The following is a 21,998-nucleotide window of genomic DNA, read 5'->3' on the forward strand; positions in this document are numbered from 1 at the left end:
TACCAGGTTCTGTTTAAGAAATGAGGCCTTAGCCCCAGTGGGTTTCCAGTACATCTAAGGAAGGGATGACTACTAGTGAAAAGACAGGCTATGCCCCATATGTGAGTAGGTGCCACACTGAGACATCTTCAAGAAATAAGGTGCTGGGGAAAGTGTCCAGGAGTAGGTGAGAGGATCTGGTAGAGCATCTGGAGGAGGAGAAAAGGTGTAAGGAATGAAATCCATACACTGTCTTCAAAGTCCTCAAAGCAGGGTGGGGTCTTTGCAGACTTAGGCCGTCCCAAAGGGCAACTCTCTCCCCTTAGAGTTAAACTTCACTGTGTCTTGAAGGGGAGAGAGGCTTAAAGGAAGAATTTGGGCAGAAATCCTGCTTCTAATGTAAAAAGCAGAGCTGGGTAAGAGAAAGGGATTCACAGATTCCATTGCATGGCTTCTTTACACTGATGCATCAGGCCCACAGGGTGATGCACCGTTTCATTCATTCACTTCTGGTGCCAGGAACTTTGCTAGATTCTGGGGATATGCGGCCAAGATAGACACTGCATCAGTGCAGCACCTGTTCTCCACTTGTAGACCATCGGCCACCTGCAGCCTCAGCATTCTCAATGCTAATAATACAGACCCTAAGGCCTCAGTTGAGACTAGACTTACTGGATCAAAATCTCTGTGCTGGTCCTGAGAAACTGCCCCACACTGCCCATCCTCATTACTCAGCAGCTAAAGCTTGAGAACTCTGGTCTGAGGGGTACTGCCTCTGCAGACTACTTTCAGGGCAGACTGGTCCCCTTGGATGTGAGACAGACCAACTGTGCACTGCAGGTGGAGCTGGGTTGGTCTTCTTCACCCCTCCCCACCCGCTTCCTACCTCTCCCTATCCCTTCCCTACCCCCTCCTTTCACTCTCTAACCTTCTTCACACTCTCCCCCCACCCGCTCCAACTCCCCTCTCCCGCCCCAGGCTAGCCCCGCCCCTCTCCGCTAGCCCCGCCCCTCTCCGCTAGCCCCGCCCCTCTCCGCTAGCCCCGCCCCGGCTGTCAGGGACAAGGAGGCCCCTCCCCGGGCCGGGCGCGCGCTCCCAGTCATAGCCCAGCCTCCCGCCCCTCACCCCCAACCCTCCAAGGGGCCGCCAACCAAGCCACCTCACGAGCTGCGGACAGCGGCCCCGACCCGAGAGGGAGAGAGCGACAGACATGGCGGCGGCCAAGCCCGAGAACCTCTCCCTGGTGGTGCACGGACCCGGAGACTTGCGCTTGGTAAAACTGGATCGGGAGTGGGAAGACTAGCCTGTTCCTGCCCTACTCGCCTCCAAGCCCAGCCGCGGTCTCAGCTCGCCAATTCCAGCGCGGTGCGGGCCCCACACTGCGCGTCCTGGCCCGGCGATCGAGCTGGTTACCATGTTGGGGGGAGGGGGACAATTGGCCGTTGGTCCTAAGGTGCTGTGAGCAGGGTTCTTGTAAGGTGCCTCCCGGAACCTAGCCCCGTGGCCGGCACGTGGCCAGAGCCCAGGAAGGTTGCAAAATGATTGAAGCCCTCCTTTGCCAGCTTCGGATTCGTAGCCCTGCCGCTTGTCATTGCATTTTGCAGAAGTGATATCAGACAGGCTGCCTCATTTAGGACACGTGCTGGGCTTCTTTTCTGGGTAGACAGTGCAGGCAGAAAGGAGGGTCAGAGGGACATTTAAAAAACTGTGGAACTCGTATTTAATCTTTCTTGCTTGGGGCTGATCACACACCCTTTGCAGGATTATTATGATCAGCAGAATTCCTAGCACCTAATAGGTACTCCGAAAGTGCCAGCTTCTTCCACTTTTAGTGCCAGCACAGATCTCCATCTCCAGGACTCGGTGTCGCCATGACTGTGCCAGATTTCTGGATCTTGATAGTCTTCATGTCTCTAAAGCGCCTTTCCTCCTTACCTCTCTTAGTACACACCTGGTTTCTTTTTCAGCCATTTTCCTTTCCATTCCTTCTCCCTTGTCCCTTTAAGAGCAATATGTATGTGTCTCCTCCACCCCAGACCCTGCCTCTGCTCCCTGGCTCATGGGACCAAAGTTCTGGGAGCTGCGGAGTCAGCCCTGTAGTTGTGCCAGGGCTCCTTTGACAAAGTCCGTCGCAGATGGAGCTGGGCAGTTGGTATGTGGGACGAGTCCTGTGCCAGCCATCTCTCCTGTTCCCTAGCACTTCCATCCCCCTCAAAGAGAATATGCACCAGGATCTAAATTGGAGAGACTTGGAAAATTATCCAACTTTAGTAGCTCTTGACTATTTGATAATCTGTCAAATATGGGGTTTTTATGGGGTTTCTGTCCCCATAAAATGCAAACAGATTGAGTTTGGCAGCAATTTCAGAGTTCATGGACTTCCTTTATGGCCTTCCTTCATAGACCCTCTAGAGGTCTGTGGACCCCAGACTAAGAATGCCTGCCCAGAGCCAACTCAGTTGAGGAAATGCCATCCCCAAGGTGACAGGCTTCACTAGTTAACAGAGCCCAGAAAAACCCAGAGTTCCAGACTCTTATTCCAGTGCTCTTTCTACTCCCCTTGGAGCCTCCAGCCAAGATCCTGAATTAAAGTGACACTATTAGTTTTTATTGCTGCAAACACCAGATGGTATTAGGAAGAAAGGAAAGTGGTACGCTGCTTACAGAGTGATCTCAAATTCAGCCCTGCATCCTACAAACACTTACTGGATGAGAGGGATCCTGCTGTGTGCCATACACTGGGCTGGGGGCTCAGAGAGGAGGAGGAGGACACAGCCCTGACACCCAAGGTGCTCTAGACACTCAGACAGATGCACTAAACGATACAAGTGTGAGGGCTTTGCTGGAGGCCACAGAGAGTCAAGGCCTCACAGGGGCCTTTAGCCCAGGGCAGAGGCCCTAGAGGAGATGGATGCTACTTGAGGACAGAAACTAGGGGACATTCAGACAAGTGGAAAAACAAGTACAAACTAAGGGCAGTACAAAATTGCGTGTCCTCTTTTCTGGTCTTGTAAATATATGATGTACCAAATGCTCAGGCTTCCCAGGTGGCGCCAGTGGTAAAGAACCCCCCTGCCAGGGCAGGAGACATAAGAGTTGTGGGTTCAGTCCCTGGGTCAGGAAGATCCCCTGGAGGAGGGCATGGCAACCCACTCCAGTATTCTTGCTTGGAGAATCCCCATGGACAGAGGAACCTGGCGGGCTATAGTCCATAAGGTTGCAGAGAGTCAGACACAAATGAAGCAGCTTATCACACAGGCACTGAATGACCAGGGCCTGCCTTAAGGAAAGTCAGTGTACCTAATAATAAGCAGAACTGTAATTACAACCCCAGGCTCTCCTTTGCCTTAATTCCTAAACTCAGGCTCTCCCACTGTTCAGCCAGACTGTTTATGTGGCTCTGTAGAACTAAGCATTGAACATAGAAGAGGGTGGGGAGGCTCACCTAAAATTGGTTTTATCAACTGTGCCTTAGAATCCACCCACTGCCCAAATTAGGGGCTGGGATGGGGTGAGTGTATCCGAAAGAGATGAGAATGTGATAGGAATGTAGCCTGTGGTGGTGGGGTTGGTATACTCACTGGGTGAAAGGCTTCAGGGTGGATTCAGGAAGACCCCAACTCTTGGAGGTGATGGGGTTCGTTTACTGGACAAAAGAGAGTAGATTAAAATGATAAGTTTGGGTTTGAGTTTAAGATGTCTCTGGGACAGGACATTTTGGTGTCTCTGAGAACCTCCCAGATTCCTCTGTCCATGGGATTCTCCAGGCAGGAATACTGGAGTGAGTTGCCATTTCCTTCCCCAAACACGTGCAACCCAATACAGACCCTTCTGGCCCTCACCACTCCCTCCTGAGCATGCTTGTCCCCCAGCACCTCCAGAGGGAGCCAACTGGTGGGATATATCTGCCCTTGCACCCCCTTCCTTAAAGCAGATAGCCTAAGTGGTTTGGGGTTGAGTTGGGAGTAGACATCTCAGTGGCCACTTGAAACTTGTGGCCTGCCTACCAGGAAGGAAACCTGATACCCTGCCTTCCTCTAACCTGTCTGTGAAAAAGGCAGGATTCCCTTTTCTTTCTCCAAGCTGTGGCTGCAGGAAAGGAAAAATTAAACCCCTTCACTATTAGGTAACTAGTGATCACCACAGTCACAGCAAGGGAGAAGTCAGTACTCCTTGGCCTGGGGACTTGGGCCTCTACTGTGGTTTGGGCTCTGGGGCATTTGTGTAAATCAGAGTGGGAGTGCGCACACATATATATACTGAGAGATTGTGGGTTTCTTTATGATTTCTTATAATAAGGACTTAGAACGTTCACTCCTTTACTCTTCCTTACCCCCACCATTTTAAATGGAGAACATGTGGACTTGAAAGAAACAATGGAAGAGGTGATCAAGCTGTTGCACAGAGACAAACAGCTTATCAGCAAACACTGTCAGCTCGCTCAGGTCCTCTTCAAATGGAGACAGTAATGAGATCACAAGCCAAGTAGGGGCTAGAGTGGCCAGCAGCTCTACTGCTTCTGGTTGTGTGACTTGCCAGGTTACTTTCCATTTCAATTTCCTGTCTTTATAATGGGGATGATAGTAGTACTCACCTCGGAGTTGTGTGAGAATTAGATAGTATTGGAGAGCAAGAAATTTTCCTGTACCCTTCTAGGTTCTTCTGGCTGGTCTGAGGTAGGACCTTGACATGAGATAGGAGAAAACCAAACAAAATTTTATTAAACGTGCATACATGAGAGAGACCCAGGAAAACTGAGAAATTTGCCAAAATGGCCAAAGCCCTCACCTTAAACACCATCCACAGCTAAAGAGAAAGGAATAAGTGGAAAAAAGAGAGAGAGAGAGAAAGGAAGATGTTGAGGGTGGGAAGAGTCAGTTATGGGAGGTTGCCAGGGAAAGCTCAGAAAACAAGGGTAAGGTTGTTATACAGATTTAAGTCATTGCCGTCTCCACTGACGAATTTCGAGAGATTTGGTCATCTTCCTCTATTTGGTATATTGAGGGAGATACCCTTATAAATGGAGATTTTCCTTACAAATGTGTCACTTGGGTTTTCAGAACTTATTAAAAAATAACCAGCTTAAAATAATTAATATGCCCAAAAGACATATTTTGGGATGGTAAATTCTGCACCCTTACAGAATTCTTTCTCTGAATTATTATTTCATGGAGTTGGGATATAAAATAGTTTAATTAGTTTTTCCCCAAAGAAGCTATTTGAGGGATAGTTTGTGTTTCCCCAACTATCTGAGATAAAGGACCAATTTTATTTTTGTTTCTAGTTGGTCATGGATCAATATGTTTGTATCACTGCATTTGGATGTTGTAGCAATGCCAAAATGCTGTAAACATTTCTAAATGCCCCTGCCAATAATTTCTGTACGTATTGCATCACCTATCAGCAGCAGTCCATCGACCATGCTGAGAACACGTTATCTCCCTCATTATTGCCGACCGGCTCTTTCAGATTTCAGATAGGAGTCTGGGGACAGGGAAAACAAGAACAGCACAGCCCCCACCTGGTGGAGGGGATGTAGTCAGATTCTTTGTTTATGATTAGCTGTATGAAGAGGAAACTGGTTAAGGGAAAATAATCATTTCAGAGTGGTGGGTTGATGTTGTTTAATTATAAAGGGCAGAGAAAATAGTGCATCAGCGTCGAGTTTAAATATTAATCAGAGCACCTTAAAGATATTTCTTAGTTTTTGCTCTGTGAGAAGATGTGTTATATCTGATGTCAAAAGAATTCCTTTGAATCTATATGATTCCTTTGAATCTATATTTTAAAAAGTAAGATAATTCTGAGTCTGTAATACACATTCTTTCTTACATATACACTTTGCTGTTAAGATTTTGGGTGAGGAGGAGAGGATTGTAGAAAGAGGGGAGTATGAACGCACGGCAGCTGGGGTGGCCCTAAATGTCAGGTCCCTCTCCCTGGTTTTGCTACCAGTAGGCCGAGCTGCCAGCTTCTATAGGATTAAATTAAAGGGCCCTGAAAGGCTTAAAGGAACAGCTGGGCTAAACTGGGAGATTACTGTGAGTGAGGCTGCTTAACCCTTTAATACCTGAGCTAGACTTATCAGTCAGAGGCAGTTGAAGCTGAATCTAGAACTCCTTCAGAAAACAGGAAAACGGGGTAGTAGCAAATAGGCCAAAGAGATAGCTCCTTTCTTTTTTTTATCTTAATTATGTTCCAACAATAAAACAAAACAAAACCAGATAACAACAGGCAATTAAATCCAGCAAATACTGCCATCTGTGCCAACAGATGCCATGGAAGGGCAATGCCAAAGGCCAAATGCAAAAGGCCAGGAAGTACAAAGCTAATATTTTCCCCTAAGAGCAGGAAGAGCAGTAAACAATACCACAAACAGGATTTTAACATTTTATATTATAAATCCTAGTACTACCAAGAGACCTGGTAAAAGTAACCCTGTTCTGGTAGGAAAACTAGAATTATAGGTGGGTGTGGGGTAAATTTCTTTCAAAATTGCATGACAGAGAAATTAAGGAGGAGAAATGTATACTCATATATAACATTGATGTCCACTTCATAAGTCTTTTAGTGTGGCTGTTAAAGCTGGCAGTTTTCCCCAAACCAAATTTACATGAAGAACATTAATTATTGGAGAAAATATGGTCAGATTTTGTGAAGTGATATTCAGCTCAATAATTTTTTAGAAATGTTAATGTTCAGTTACCTAGACCTGAACACAGTGAGCACTTAATCAGTAAATAAAGAACCACCTAATAGCTTCATGTGTAGTTATGTCCATACGTTTTGAATTAGGAGGAATTTTTTTTAAGTTTATCACCGCTGAGAATCTTTTAACCATCATGTATGGATTCAATTGTAGGTGCTACGGAAGCTTAGGGGAGGGAGGGTGGTGGGGATAGAGAAAGTTGTTTTGCAGGAGGTGAGTGTTTCTCTCCATGTTCATGATTCAGCCATGCCAGTCCCAGGGGTACAACCATCTATTGAACAACCCCACCTGGATGTCCCTGACACTGCAGACTCTACACACCCAAACCTCAAATCTCCCTGAGTTCCCACAGGAATTAGGAAGCCATTCCAGATGACTCCCTTCCCCTCACTTCTCACTTCCTGTGGGATCTCAAGGAAGAAAAAAGAGGATTGACCAGTGGAGAAATGGCCCCCTTGAGGTGAGGGGGTGAGTATGGGGTGGTTTGGGAATTGCAGGAGGCTTGCAAGGAGGTAGATAGCCTGCAAAATGAGGGGGTTTAGGATTTTGCAGGATCACTGGGCACTTTAAATGAATTTGCAATTTAGAAAGATTGTTATCAGCAGAAGGCTGGTTGGAGCCCAGAGAGCCTGGGCTGGAGGCTGGAGACCAGCTTAGTGAACTTTGCAGGAATGTCTGACCCTTCTACTTTGACCTCGAGTTTGCCAGGACCAGTGCCGGCTAGAACAAAGCCTCTTAGGATAAAGTGGCCAAATGGAAAGCCTTTGAATTTTCCTCATACCCTCAAAACACCCTTCAAGCCCTCAGGGGAGGGGGAAAGTTGAGGAGTGAGGGAAGCAAAAATAAGATTGTCCACTCTTCCAACTAATAAAAAAATTAAAAAAAAAAAAAAAAAGATTGTCCACTCTGGTCTCCTTAAGGGTGCAGGGCAGCCAGCCAGCAGGTTGACAGGAGACCTGGCTGGTAGAGCAGGTGGCAAAGGTTGGCTGCAAGGACCTGGGGTGAGAATGGCCCCTTTCTCCCAGCCGTGCCTGTTGTCCCTTACTCTGAGGCAGGGGGCACGGTCTTTACACTCAACTGTTAGAATCAAGCCTAAAAAATGCTGGAATCCTACTTGACTTTTCTTCTAAATTCCAGCCTTTTCAGAAGCAGTCAAGTTCTCTTAATGTTGACATGAGAAACAAGAAATACAACTTTTCCCCAAAATAGTTTTAAAAGTTACCCTTTCAAAAGAAAAAGGACACGGTTGTCTAAAGCTGGTTCAACCATGTTGTGAGCTGATTATACAGAAAGGATTTTGATTTTATTTCTTTTGTAATAAGAGCTAACATTTACTACAAGTCAGGCACTCTTTTTTTTTTTTTTTTCTTTTTGGCTGAGCTGCACAGCTAGTGAGATCTTAGTTCTCTGACCGGGGATTGAACCCAGGCCCTTGGCAGAGAGAGTTTGGAGTCAGTGGACCACTGAGGAATTCCCAAGGGCTCTCTCTTTTATGATTATCTTCATTAGACAGAGGAAGAAAATTGAAAGCACAATGATGTTATGTAACTGCCCCAAGGACACACAGTTCCTGGAGGGGGACCTGTATTTCAACACAGACAGGTGATTCCAGAGTCATGTTGGCTGGAGGAGGGGATGAGCACCTCCTTCTAATTTCTCCTCATCCTGAGATCATTGCTACCATCCAGGCAAGATGTACTCAGGTGGACAACTGGAAGTTGAGGAAAGGGGGCCACTAGGGCATATTCAAGAAATATATATTTAAGCTAATTTGAGAAAATATATTTAGGAAAGGCAAGATAACATTTCAGATGTGAGATTCCCCTGAGATAATTCTGTGTTCCCACAGAGTTCTTCCTGAAGTGTTTCCATGATTTATTTGTGGAGGTGGTGGAGGGGGAAGACCTGAGGGCATAGAAGGGACTCAAAGTGAAAATGCTGTAAAACTTACATAACTCAGTAAAGAATGTTACTCAACTCCTTTCTGTCCCCTGGTTACTATCACTCACAGAAAGATAAGAAATCCTGTTCAAGAGACTTGGAATATGCATGATGACAAACCTTTGGGAATGAAGAAAGGGGCCAGGGTTTTGTTTTTTTTTTTTTTTAGGGGCCAGGGTTAAAAGTGAAACTTCGAGATCTCAGAGGAGCTAAGAAATTTTGATACATGAGAAATAGGATAAATTCATATCACCGCCGTAATATGAGACAGAAAAGGAGATTAAGTAAACAGGATTTAGCCAACATCATACCAAAGAATCAACCATAAATGAAAAGCAAGGTTTTTTTTAGTAACCATGCTGTAATAACTTTCGAAAACATTGTGAGCCCTGCAGCCATGCTTAGGATAATATTTACAAACTTAAGGACTGATCTTAACATGGTCTTGTGCTCGGGTGGCATGTCTCCTGCAGAGAAGGGAGAGGAGAGCCAAAACTGAGCTGTAAGAGTCTTTAGAATCAGCAAGAAAGAGAACAGAAAAAGACAGATGGTTTTCAGGAAGGGGTATTTAAGTTCCCCATAATGTCTGTTCTGCTACCAAGGAAAAAGCAGGTTATTGGCACAGCACCCTCTAGTGTCCAGAAGAGACACTGCCGCTTTGCCCATGTGGGAAGACCAAAGTTGGTGAGCTCTGTTAACTCCCACAGACAGTTACATGAGAAATCTCTGGTGACCAAAGAGCAACTTGGTGCTCCTAACTGTTGCTTTGAGTTTGGATCTTACCATCTTTCCATCCAAAATTCCCAGTGCCTGGAAAGTTGCCTACTAGCGCCTTTAGAGGGTTGAGGGGATAGGGAGTGGGTGGGGATGGGGAGGGTGCAGTTCCATGTTTGGAATAAAAAGCCTTACTTAGTCTTAGTTTCATTTTAGCAAGTAATTTAAATTTTCATTCCGTATAACAGAAACATAACCTTACACAGCAGTCCCTGATGCTGTATAATGTCAGGTGTGGGACCAGCAACTTTGAGAAAGATTTTGGTGACAGCCAGCCACCCGGAGTTGCCCGTTTCTAGATGGCTTTCTTCCCTCCCTCCCTTCTCACCTCCTCTCCTTTCCTCTCCTTCCAAATGTATTAAGAGATGAAAAAACTGCCTCTTGTCCCCACATCATGCTACTTTGGGTGCTGCTCCATCATTTACTACCTTATTGTTACTGTGAACAGATTGCTAAATCTCCCTGTTCCTCAACCTCATCGTACTGAAGATGGGATAATAATAAAGGCATTACATAGGGTTGTCCTGGGGATGAGCGGAGGTGATGCATGAGCAGCATTTAGCACAGGACTTGGCACAAAGAAGTTGGTCGTGTTAATTAATAAGCATGAGCATTGACCCTTTGACCTTTTGTTTCACTGGAGACAGGAAGTTCAAATAAGCATCGAGCTGTTATAACAGAAAAGACTGGTAATCTTGGATGAGCAAGAACCTCAGACTTTCTGTGGAAATACTGTTATGGAGAGTGATTATTTAACAAGAACCAAGCCTCCCAGGTTTGGGGCAGAGCACTGTATCTGGTGCCAGAGATTGAAGGCATAGTCTTTGGCAACAAGGTTCTTATCATGTTAGCAAAATAGTCCTAGGATTATTTATTGCTCCCATAAAAGCATCTGGGTGAGGCTTTGAGAAGGAGACAAGCTTTGAGTCATGCTTCCATCTAGCACACTCTGCATTGGGCCCAGTTCCAAAATTCTCATCATCTGATTGCTCCTTACATCATCCCTAGAGGAGAAAATGAAAATTCCACTTTGAGGGTGCAATGGGATGCAATGAGGCAGGCTTGGGAGTCAGACACACCTGAGATTAGACCTGGTTTGTCCACTCCGGTCCTATGACCTTGATAAAGTTTTTTAACTTGTTAATCTCAGGTTTCCCATCTGCAAGTGGTAGGCCATGTGCTATGATGTATGTAGAGCCCAGTAGACTGTCTGGCACATGGTATGTCCAGTGAATGGTTTATTTGCATCCCTTCTCCCTCTTTTTGCTTGGCTGCCTTCAAAGAATTAATAAAATGAACATTTGGATTTGGCCACTCACTGTCCTTCCACCTTGTCATTAGGAACTTCCTAGCTAGTTGGCAATGGGAGAAAAGCTTGGTAAATTATCATTATCCTCATCATAAATAGCTGTGAACACCAGATTACTTTTTAATCCAGTGAGCGTGGGCCAAATGCAGGTCCTCTGTGTCCCCCGAAACTAAAACTCCATGTGGGAGGTTTTGAGAGAGAACAACAAGTGTTGGTTTGTGCACTGATTTGAATGAGCGGAGTACACACAGTTTCCAACCTGTCCAGAGACAAAAGCCTTCCTGTGCAACTGCCGGAAACACCTCATCCTTTCCCAGTACAAGTTTGCCAGACCAAATAAAACTACATAAGAATGTATTATCCACATATTAGAGACCCAGAAGTATCCTTTCTGCCAGGGTGTGCAAGTTGTATACTTTTTCTTGGTCCATGGCCCATTTCACCAGTGGGCTGGGTGAGATCAGCAGTTGGAGTCAGCAGGATTCAGGGTAGCCCCTCAGACATCCACCCAGCAGCAGGATGGTCTGAATCTGTGTTAATTCTAAGAAGAAATATTTGAATGAAACATTTTGAAATGTTCAGAAGGTAAAGTTGTTGTACATGCTAAATGATTTTTCTATTTTGTTTCCTTTAGGAAAACTATCCTATCCCTGAACCAGGCCCAAACGGTAGGTCCGTGGAATATTCAACTTGTCTTTTATTGTTTCCTGTTGTTTACCCTGGAGAGACAAGTACGCTACTCCTTTCTCCCTCTTTTCCTACTGTTTGTTACTTAAAAACCTCCATTAAAAAAACAGAGGGATGGGTGGGGGAGGGAGATAGGAGGGGGAATCAGGATGGGGGTACACATGTGCATCCGTGGCTGATTCATGTCAGTGTATGGCAAAAACCATCACAATATTGTAAGGTAATTATCCTCCAATTAAAGTAATTAATTTAAAAAAAAACTATGCTTTTGTTAGGCTTTCAACCTAGTTCTGTTGTCCACAGTATGATTGGATAGATTCAATCTGGCTGCTATATGAAATAAAAGAAACAGTGGTAGAACCAGAGACGTTACCATATCAAACTGCTGACTTGTCCCAGAGAATTTGACATAAAATTCTTCAGTTTATGGCAAAGGCAAAATTGTCCCTCTTTTGAACTAATGACAGAGTTAGGTTACTCTGTCCTCTATAAACTGCCATTTGGGTGACCAAATCATGTCCTAACTCTAACCCAAACTTTGGAAAGGCGTGAGTCTATAGATCTTAATCTTGTAAATACGAAAGGGGACATCCAGGATGGTCTCCGAAGACCAGGACGTTCTGTCCAGTGGGGATGGGAGGAGCTGCATAGAGCCCTCCCCTACTACCCTAAGCAAACAGGAGCAGAAAGTGGGTGAGCACACTGGGGCAGGCTTCCTGCCACCTTTGCTCCATTCCTTTTGGCCAAACCTGCCTAGCCGAGCTGACCCGCACACTTCCCGGGGTGATGTCTCTACCTGGAGAGGTCATGCCACCCTCCTAGTTGTGGCAGCTTCCAGCTGACAGTTTCCCCATTCCTTTCCTCCCTGGGGTCCCGCAGCAGGAAGTGAGGCAGGTGGCAAGGGGCAAAGTGTCTATAGATCACTCATCCCACACCCAGCCACTCGGGTCTCTTTCTGTCCTTGATGAGTTGGGTGCATGCTTCCCTGCCTAACCCCAGAACTCTAGCTTCTGTGTGAACATCAGACTGAAGGCAGCTTTCCTGGAGCCTCTGGGGTTTTGTTACTCAAAGGTCAGTTGGGTTACTGATTTATAGCAATGAGAAGACAGATAATAGCTGTTTCTATCAGTGTTAAGCAAGTAATGTATATTTAAGGCTCAAGTGTGTCTACTGAGATATGATATTCAGAGAAGTGAAAGGGCACTTCATTGTGTTCTGAAAAGTCGGTGTGGTTTCCAGAAGTGGCAAAAAGAAAGAAAGAAAAGAAAAGGGTTGTTCTGGACCCAGAGGATCCTTTTCACTTTCTCTCTCTGATGCAGCATTCTGCTCTCACTTTCTTATCCCTTGCCGCTCTTGAGTTGAAAAGGGAAATGATGGTAAATTTCAGCTAGCGTTCCAGCATCTCAAATGTAATCTCATGTTATAAATTGCTAACTTCAGAGAGGAAACTCTGAGATAATTTTCATGACTCAAATGACTTTTCCCTAACTTTGATGCCAGGATGTGCCCTGCCACTTCTTATTCTCTTCACCAAGGATGAGAAAGTTCTACGGAGCCACACGTGGTGGATCTCCTGTGGTTTGTCACAAGGGCAGTGTGCAAGACATCTGAGTGCAGAGCAGAGCTCTGGGCTCTTTGTCTTTCTAGGGCAGAGCTTTTTCTCAGGGGGATACTTTGTAATGTGGTAAACTCTGTCACACTAGGCCAGTAATCCTTTAGGATTTATTTCAGCAAAGGGGCTCAGTTCAATCATTATTTTAAACTTGGAAAACTGACAACAACAATATCACCAAATCTCACTGTATTCAAACCTGTGAAGGAGAAATGCCAGTTGAAATCTTTGGATGGTTTAAATTAAAGCTGCACTTTTGAGCAAAACAAGCATGAAGAACTCAGCCTGATAGCACACAAAGTATTGCCAAGCCTGAATTGTACCAGCCTCCTTCTCACGATAGATAAGAATCAGGCATGCATGCTCAGTTGCTAAGTTGTGTTGGACTCTTTGCAACACCATGGGCTGTAGCCCACCAGGCTCCTCTGTCCATGGCATTTCCCAGGCAAGAAGACTGGAGTGGGTTGCCATTTCCTATTCCAGGGGATCTTCCCAGCCCAGAGATCGAACCCATATCTGCATCTCCTACATTGGCAGTCAGGTTCTTTATCACTGAAGCACCACCTGGGAAGCTCAAGAATCAAGCATAGTATATTAATTGTCTGGAAATAGTTATCTCCTCAAAAAACAGTTTTTTTTTCCTCTTAGGTGGTTGACACACTTCTTCCTACTAATACCTTTTATTTGGTGTGTTAGAGTTCTCCAGGGAAATAGAACTGAGAGACATTAGTATTTATATTTATTTCTATTAGATTTATCATATAGAGAGAAACAGAGAGAGAGGAGCTGCTTAGTCTGAAATCAGTAGGGATAACCAGCAGGCTGAAAATTCAGGTAAGTCTTGAGGAGAATTCCATCTCCTTTAGGAAACCTCAGACTTTTTTAAGGCCTTCAATTGATTGGAGAAGGTTTATCCACATTATGGAGGATAATCTGCTTTACTCAAAATATACTGGTTTAAATGTTTGTTTTATTAAAGTATTATATAATTTACACATAGCATTATATTAGCTTCAGGTGAACATGATGATTTGATATCTGTATATACTGTGACGTGATCACCACAATGTCTAGTTAACATCTGTCATCGCAAATAGCTATTGTACAGTTTTTTTTCTTGTGATGAGAACTTTTGAGATCTGTTCTCTTAGCAACTTTGAAATATGCAACACGGTATTATTAATATAGCCACCGTTCTGTACATTACCTCACTGTGACTTATTAATATTTATTTTATCAGGAGAAGTTTGTTCCCTTTGACCCCCTTCACCCATTTCACCCACCTTCCACTCCTTGCTTTGCAACCACCAATCCATTTTCTGTGTCTGTGAGTTTGGTAGGTTTTTGTTTTGTTTTGGTTTTAGATTCTGCATGTAAGTGAAATCATATCATATTTGTCTTTCTCTGACTTATTTCACTTAGCACAATGCCCTCAAGGTCCATTCATGTTGTTGCAAATAGCAAGATTTCCTTTTTAATGGCCGAATAATATTCCATTGTATATATAATGGCACCTTTTCTTTGTCCATTCCTCCATCAATGGACACTTAGATTGTTTCCATAACTTGACTATTGTAAATAATACTGCAGTGAACATTAATGTGCTTAAATGTTAATCACATCTAAAAAGTAACTTCCCAGCAACATCGAGCATTTGACCAAAGAGCTGGACACCTTAGCCAAGCCAAGCTGATGCATAGAATTAGCCCTCACATGCAGTTATTTTGCTGTTTGGAAGCTTTCTTGCCTTGTAAGACTTAGTCAATATACTATCTATGGTGAAACAGATCACCAGCCCAGGTGGGATGCATGAGACAAGTGCTCCGGCCTGGTGCACTGGGAAGACCCAGAGGAATCGGGTGGAGAGGGAGGTGGGAGGGGGGATCGGGATTGGGAATACATGTAAATCCATGGCTGATGCATATCAATGTATGACAAAACCCACTGGAAAAAAAAAAATAAAAATTAAAAAAAAAAAAAAAAGACTTAGTCAAGCTGCTTTTTTAGCTTGTTTTTCTCTGTGATCTAAGTTTTATACCTGACCTTGAAACCAAACTCTCTCATTTGTCCAGAGGAAAAACACCTCAGAGAGATAGAGGGGTCCTTCCCTTTCTCACTTGTTTTCTCCTTCTCCTTTCTCTTATCAGAGGTGCTTCTGAAGATGCATTCTGTTGGAATTTGTGGCTCAGATGTCCATTACTGGCAGCATGGTCGAATTGGAGATTTTGTTGTGAAAAAGCCAATGGTGCTGGGGCATGAAGCTTCAGGAACAGTTGTAAAAGTGGGATCATTGGTCAGGCACCTACAACCAGGTCAGCAAAGCCCTTTTGCCAATGGATTTGTTTATTCATTCAGCACATATATTTCTGTGTGATTTTTCAGGGCCAGGCCCTCTGGCAAACACTGGAGACACAGCAGTGAACAAGACAGTCTCAATCTCTACATACTTGGATCTTACACAGGGGAAGGCAACTGGGACAGACAATTAATCAAAATTGTGTTGAGGGCAGCAGAGGAGAATACAGGGTGCGATCAGTGTATACTACTCTCCAGAACCCTGGCTCAGCTGAGGAAGAGACAATTAATTCAACACCTGAAGACAAGTAAGAAATAAGCCAGGTAAAGGGGAGGGGAAGATGTTGCAGCCACAGGAACCACAGAATATCTCTACGTGCTGAGAACCAGGGCCTTCCATGCAGCATTGATTTTATTGGATGGCTTGGAAACCATCGATATTTTTTTGTTGCTATAGTTTAGTCAATAAGTTGTATCTGACTTTGCGATTCCATGAACTGTATGTAGCCTGCCAGGCTCCTCTGTCCATGGGATTTTCCAGGCAAGAATACTAGGGTGGGTTGTCATTTCCTTCTTTAGGGGATCTTCCTGATCCAGGGATCGAGTCCAAGTCTACTTGGCAGGTAGATTCTTTATCACTGAGCTACCTGGGAATTTGCTTAATTCAGGGAAGAATTCTCAGCTATGGCAGATTGCGATGTTCCCCAACACAGTGAATTAAATCCAAGCTGTCTTGGAACAGCCAGATATGGCTTTAATCTTCTTTTCCTGGTGAGACCACCTCATAGCCTGGAAATAACAGATTCTCTCTGGGAAGGAGAGAGTTCTCAGGAGGTGTCATCCTGTGTTAGTTACAAGGCCCTCTGAGCCTGGCTGCACCAGGAGGGATCCACTAGCTCTGAAGAAGCTAGGTATGTGTCTGCATTTTGTCAGCATCTAAATTTTACCTTAACAAGAAACCATAAGCAAGTATTGAGCTGTAGTTATGATATGCAAGCTGCAGTATAATGATATGAAGCTGAGTGATATGTACTTGTATGTGCAGCCTACTTTGAAATGCATTCGAAAAGAAGGTGGATTGATGGGTGGAAGAGAGAGAGATAGATGGGATGGATATGTGATAAAATCAATGTAGCTAAATGTTAATTGAAGAAACAAGTAGAGAACGTCTGGGTGTTCATCATACAGTTCTTTCAACTTTGCTGTATGTTTTGCAATTCATGGGATAGGTTGCAAACTCAATTTATCATGGGATCAGTTGCAAACTCAGCTTATCATGGAATAAGTCATGCAAACTCATGACTTTGTTGTATGTTTGAAATTTTTCATACTAAGAAGTTAGAAGAGCCAGTCTAAGACTGGGTTTCCAAGTGGACATAGTGAGACATGGAGTAGAAGTGCCATAGAGCCGCCTGTTCACCATAGAGCCGCCTGTTCACAACCCTTAGTGTTACTCTGATGTACAGAGTCTGAAGCCTCTATGGGTCATTTGCCTTAGTGGTTCCACTAACCAGGAATCAGTTATTGTCTAGGAGGCTGAACACAAGATGTGCCATCATTATGGCTCCTGTCAGCATATTATCAAAACAGGGAAGAAAAAGCTCTGCAAATTCCACACACTAGCTACCTCTTTTGCAGCAGTTTGAGATGGGAACAAAACCTGGCTTGTTGGGACTAGTTGTTTCCTAAGCTGGGAGGTGGCTATGGAACTGGAGGTCTTATCCCATGAGTCGAAAAAAGGGCAGGCAGGCCAAAGCATCCTGTGGAGAAGCGGACTGAGGTCATTTTCTGACTTCATTTCTGGAAGAAGTCATTTTCTTCCAGAGTGTGTGCGGCCTGTGGTATTTGCTTCGGAGACATCAACAGGCTGGGCTTTCCTGGACTACCCTGGGTCCCCAGTGGGGAGGGAGGCTCATTTGGCCAGATCCCCCTGCTGGCATCGACCTATGAGCACGTGACTCTTAACAGCATCTCTGCCCCTCTGTTTGTTTGTTTGGATGTTTTGTTTTCCTCCAGGTGATCGTGTTGCCATCGAGCCTGGTGCTCCTCGAGAAACTGATGAGTTCTGCAAGATTGGCCGATACAATCTGTCACCTACCATCTTCTTCTGCGCCACGCCCCCCGATGATGGGAACCTCTGCCGGTTCTACAAGCACAATGCTAACTTCTGCTACAAGTCAGTGCCCAGGGCCCAGCCACGGCCCCTGGGACCTCTTCCCTGATGTTTGTTTGTTTGGTGTTCTTTCTTCTAGTTTCCTGCAGTGGTTTCTTCCTTCTTTTACGCTCATAATTCCAGACGTTAAGCATTCTCTCTGCAGGCCTGCCTTTCTTGGATGCATTGAAGACAGGTCACCTGACTAGGGATAGGACTGACCCTCAGTGCTTAGATTTAGTCATTCAGTCTAACTTTAGAGCAATAATAGAGCAATAGTAGAGCAATAATAGAAAATCATTGCTGAAATCAGCCACTCCTCTCCAGCCATCTTGGAGGTAACTTATTGGGATTGTCCTCTGTTATTGGTTTCCACTGCAGTTATAACAAAGATATCTCGTAACAATAGGAACCTTAATAACAACAACAATGGCAGCAACAACCAGGGTTTACTGTGGTATAGAGTCACAGGGCATGAGCTTTGGGACCCTGGATTCACTCACTCTTAGTGAGTGACTTTGTGGAAATGAACTTCACCTTCTTCACTTCAGTCTCTTTAACCACCTGGAGATTAAATGCAACCGTGCATGTAAAGATGCAGTGATTGTTATTACCTGCCTGGCCTTGTGCTGTTAAGTTCTCTGCATGGCTTGTTTGACTTCCGTAAGAGTGATGGTGAGGTGGACCCCAGGATTATGTGAGAATTAGCAGAGGTAGGAGAAGGCTGACTAGCTTGGACCCAGAACAGAGCCAGAAGTCCAGACAGGGTGGCTGTGATTCTCAGGCTCTCGCCCTGTCCTCACTATCCTGGCTCAGCTTTCTGAGTGACTGGGGAACGTGAGTCTGGCAGAAACGGAGTGCTCCACCTCAGCACGGCCTGGCCGTGGGGCTCTGGGATGCTGGTGTGCTACTTTCCTTCCCAACCGGCCAGGCGTGTTCTCCACACCCCAGCCTGGCCCCAGGAGTGGCTCTTTTGGCCAAGATGGGGCTTGTCCAATGGAGGCCAGGACTCGTCACAGGGGCAGTCTGACAGATCTGAGTTTTCTAGTGCCTGCTGGAAGCGTTGAGAGGAGTCACAGGCCAGGGACCTCATGATGAGTTTAAGTTGGCATTCGAGAAGGGACCAAGTTACAAGGGCAGAGTCTGCCTTTGAGCAAGTGGTTCCTAAACCAGCCCACCTTTCCTGGGCCCTTTCCAAGTCAAGGTGCCCAACAAGTTTTTCGTGGAAGGCAGAAGAGCTTAGTGATGAAGCTTGAGACTAACCACTGATCTCTCCTATTTGCCAACTGTGTGACCTTGAGCAAGTTAAACTTTGTAATCTCAATCTTCTAGATGGTAAAGTGGAAATAATAGCATTGATATGATGAAATACATAGAATTAATACATTTTAGTGCATTAATTCAATGGGAAAAGCATATCAGGTACTCAACACAAGGCCTGGCACATAATAGGAGCTCAGTAAACAGTGCCATGACTGCGTCATAGCTGTGGCCTTATGTCTGGGGAATGGTACCAGGATAGGCCTGAAAAGGAGTCTTGCACTGGGAATGGAGAGCAGGGGTTGTAGGGAAAGGTGGGGAAGGAAGTGTCCTGGTTGGCGATGGCAACGGGAGGGCCGTGGAGGGCCTCCAGGGGACACACTACCCCCCTTCTCTTCCTCTGCAAGGGTACTTTGTGTCTGTGTCCCCAGCCTAGCCCTGGATCCACACCCTCTTCTCTTGTTTTTCTTTGTGAGGATTTGCACACCACCACAGCTTCTTTATTTTCCTACCCACCTTATTTTCTATCTTCCTGCTTCCCCCTTGGCTTCTTGATCATTCTTTAACCTTTGCCTCTTCCCTGAATCCCACTGTGAAAACCACCAAGTTGCCTTCTCATTTTCTGGTGTTTCAGTTCAGTTCAGTCGTTCAGTCGTGTCCGACTCTTTGTGACCCCATGTACTGCAGCACACCAGGCTTCCCTGTCCATCACCAACTCCCAGAGTTTATTCAAATTCATGTCCATTGAGTCGGTGATGCCATCCAACCACCACATCCTCTGTTGTCCCCTTCTCCTCTCGCCTTCAGTCTTTCCCAGCATCTGGATCTTTTCAAATGAGTTAGTTCTTTGCATCAGGTGGCCAAAATATTGGAGCTTCAGCTTCAACATCAGTCCTTCTAATGAATATTCAGGACTGATTTTCTTTAGGATGGACTGGTTGGATCTTCTTGCAGTCCGAGGGACTCTCAAGAGTTTTCTCCAACACCACAGTTCAAAAGCATCAATTCTTCAGCGCTCAGCTTTCTTTATAGTCCAACTCCCACATCCATACGTGACTACCAGAGAAACCATAGCCTTGACTAGACGGACCTTTGTTGGCAAAGTAATGTCTCTGCTTTTTAATATGCTGTCTAGGTTGGTCATAATTTTTCTTCCAAGGAGTAAGTGTCTTTTAATTTCATGGCTACAGTCACCATCTGCAGTGATTTTGGAGCCCAAAAAAATAAAGTCTGCCACTCCACTATTTCCCCATCTACTTGCCATGAAGTGATGGGACCGGATGCCATGATCTTAGTTTTCTGAATGTTGAGCTTTAAGCCAACTTTTTCACTCTCCTCTGGTATTTAGAAAATCATGCTTCCAGTGTTTAGAAAATCAGGAACAGTTAGAGTTGGTAAGAAACTCATCCCCTTTCCCTCAGCCTTCACCTAATAAGGTTGGGGAAAGAGGACCAGCAGCTCTTCCCAGGTCTGCGGCAAAAGGGCTGCTCCCAGGACTCTGGCTCTGACTATGTGTGATAAGGCAACATCTGCCTTATCAGTGGAAAAACCAACAATATCAGTGGAATATCCAACATCAGTGGAATAACCTCCCACAGGATAATCCTTTCTCATCACCATCTCCAATCCCATTTCTCTGTTTTTGTTTCTGTTTTTAATTGGCTGCTTTGGGTCTTTCTTACTGTGCATGGGCTTTGTCTAATTGTGGAAAGTGGGAGCTACTCTCCAGGTGCCAGGTGTGGGCTTCTAGTTGCAGTGGCTTCTCTTGTTGCGGAGCACAGTAGTTGTGGCCTGGTGGGCTCAACATTTGCAGTTCATGGGCCCTACAGCTCGGGCTCAGTAGCTGTGGTTCACAGGCTGAGCCATTCCGAGGGATGTGGGATCTTCCTGGACCAGGGATCGAACCGGTGTCCCATGTATTGCAAGGCAGATTCTTAACCACTGGACCACCAGGGAAGCCCCTCCCCTTGGTATTCTTATGTCATAAGGAGGTCAGAGTGAGGATGAGAAGAGCATACAGTTCCTGACCACAGGCCACCCTCACTTTAGTCCCAGTACCAGCTTTGAGCAAGGCCCAAATGTGATGAGGCAGGACTGTTGGAGAGAGTGTGTGTGTGACTGGGGGTCTTGGAGAGAGTTTGCAAGTCATTATTTCTCTTCAGAGTTTTTTCCTTAATATTGAATTGATGGGATAGATTCAGCGGGTAGAGGGATGATGACAATTAGAGCAGAAGAGTGGGTTGGGGTGGGGGAAATGGTGTAAGAGAAGCGGAGGGGAGGGGAGAAAGAAGGGGTTGTGGGCACCAGTCAGGCCGAATATAGACCTTGTTATTTATCTTGTGGAGGGTTGTGAACAGAAGGATCATGGAGATGAGCCCATGGTTTGGCTTCCACTTATTTCTTTTTGGAACTTGAGGGATTTCATGTTCTTGCATGTGGAGGTTTTGGGAGCATTGAATAAGTACTGGGCAGTAAGGAACTAGCAAAAGTTAACTACAAAACTGCTTGTACCAAAAGGCAGCTGATGTGGGACAGGCAGAGGATATGAAATCGGGAGATCTGGGTTCAAATTCTTACTTTCTTGCTCACTAGGCTTGTAATCTGGGGCAGGTCTCTTAATGTCTTCTGGCTTCAGTTCTGCTCAGTTCAGTTCAGTCGCTCAGTAGTGTCTGACTCTGTGACCCCATGGACTGCAGCACGCCAGACCTCCCTGTCCATCACCAACTCCTGGAGTTTACTCAAACACATGTCCATTGAGTCGGTGATGCCATCCAACCATCTCATCTGCTGTCGTCCCCTTCTCCCGCCTTCAGTCTCTTCCAGTGCTAAGAACTGAGTCAGTTCTTCACATCAGGTGGCCAAAGTATTGGAGTTTCAGCTTCAATATCAGTCCTTCCAATGAATATTCAGGGCTGAGTTCCTTTAGGATAGACTGGTTGGCTCTCCTTGCCGTCCAAGGGACTCTCAAGATTCTTCTCCAACACCACAGTTCAAAAGCATCAGTTCTTTGGCGCTCAGCTTTCTTTATGGTCCAACTCTCACATCCATACATGACTACTAGAAAATTGTGGCTTTGACTAGACAGACCTTTGTTGGCAAAGTAGTGTCTCTGCTTTTTAATATGCTGTCTAGGTTGGTCATAAATTTTCTTCCAAGGAGTAAGCGTCTTTTAATTTCACGGCTTCAGTCAGTTCTGCTTCTGTAGAATAAAAAACAAAGCCTTGTAATTCCCTGGCAGTCCAGTGCTGAGGGCCAGGGTTTAATCCCTGTTCACGGCCAA

At 45.2% G+C, this 21,998-nt stretch overlaps 1 protein-coding gene across 1 annotated transcript in view; it reads left to right on the forward strand.

Annotated features, from left to right (window-relative positions):
- Positions 1–1,049: 1,049 nt before the first annotated feature.
- The window catches only part of SORD (sorbitol dehydrogenase), a 31,864-nt gene continuing 10,915 nt past the window's right edge, over positions 1,050–21,998 (forward strand). Inside the window, exons 1-4 of the mRNA XM_043920451.1 lie at positions 1,050–1,252; positions 11,347–11,380; positions 15,159–15,323; positions 17,323–17,482. Of these exons, the coding sequence (XP_043776386.1) occupies positions 1,190–1,252; positions 11,347–11,380; positions 15,159–15,323; positions 17,323–17,482 (422 nt within the window). The 5' untranslated portion in view covers positions 1,050–1,189. The remainder of the gene's footprint in view (positions 1,253–11,346; positions 11,381–15,158; positions 15,324–17,322; positions 17,483–21,998) is intronic.

This window comes from Cervus elaphus, chromosome 12, assembly GCF_910594005.1.
Source record: "Cervus elaphus chromosome 12, mCerEla1.1, whole genome shotgun sequence".
In the NCBI taxonomy this organism is placed as follows: domain Eukaryota; kingdom Metazoa; phylum Chordata; class Mammalia; order Artiodactyla; family Cervidae; genus Cervus; species Cervus elaphus.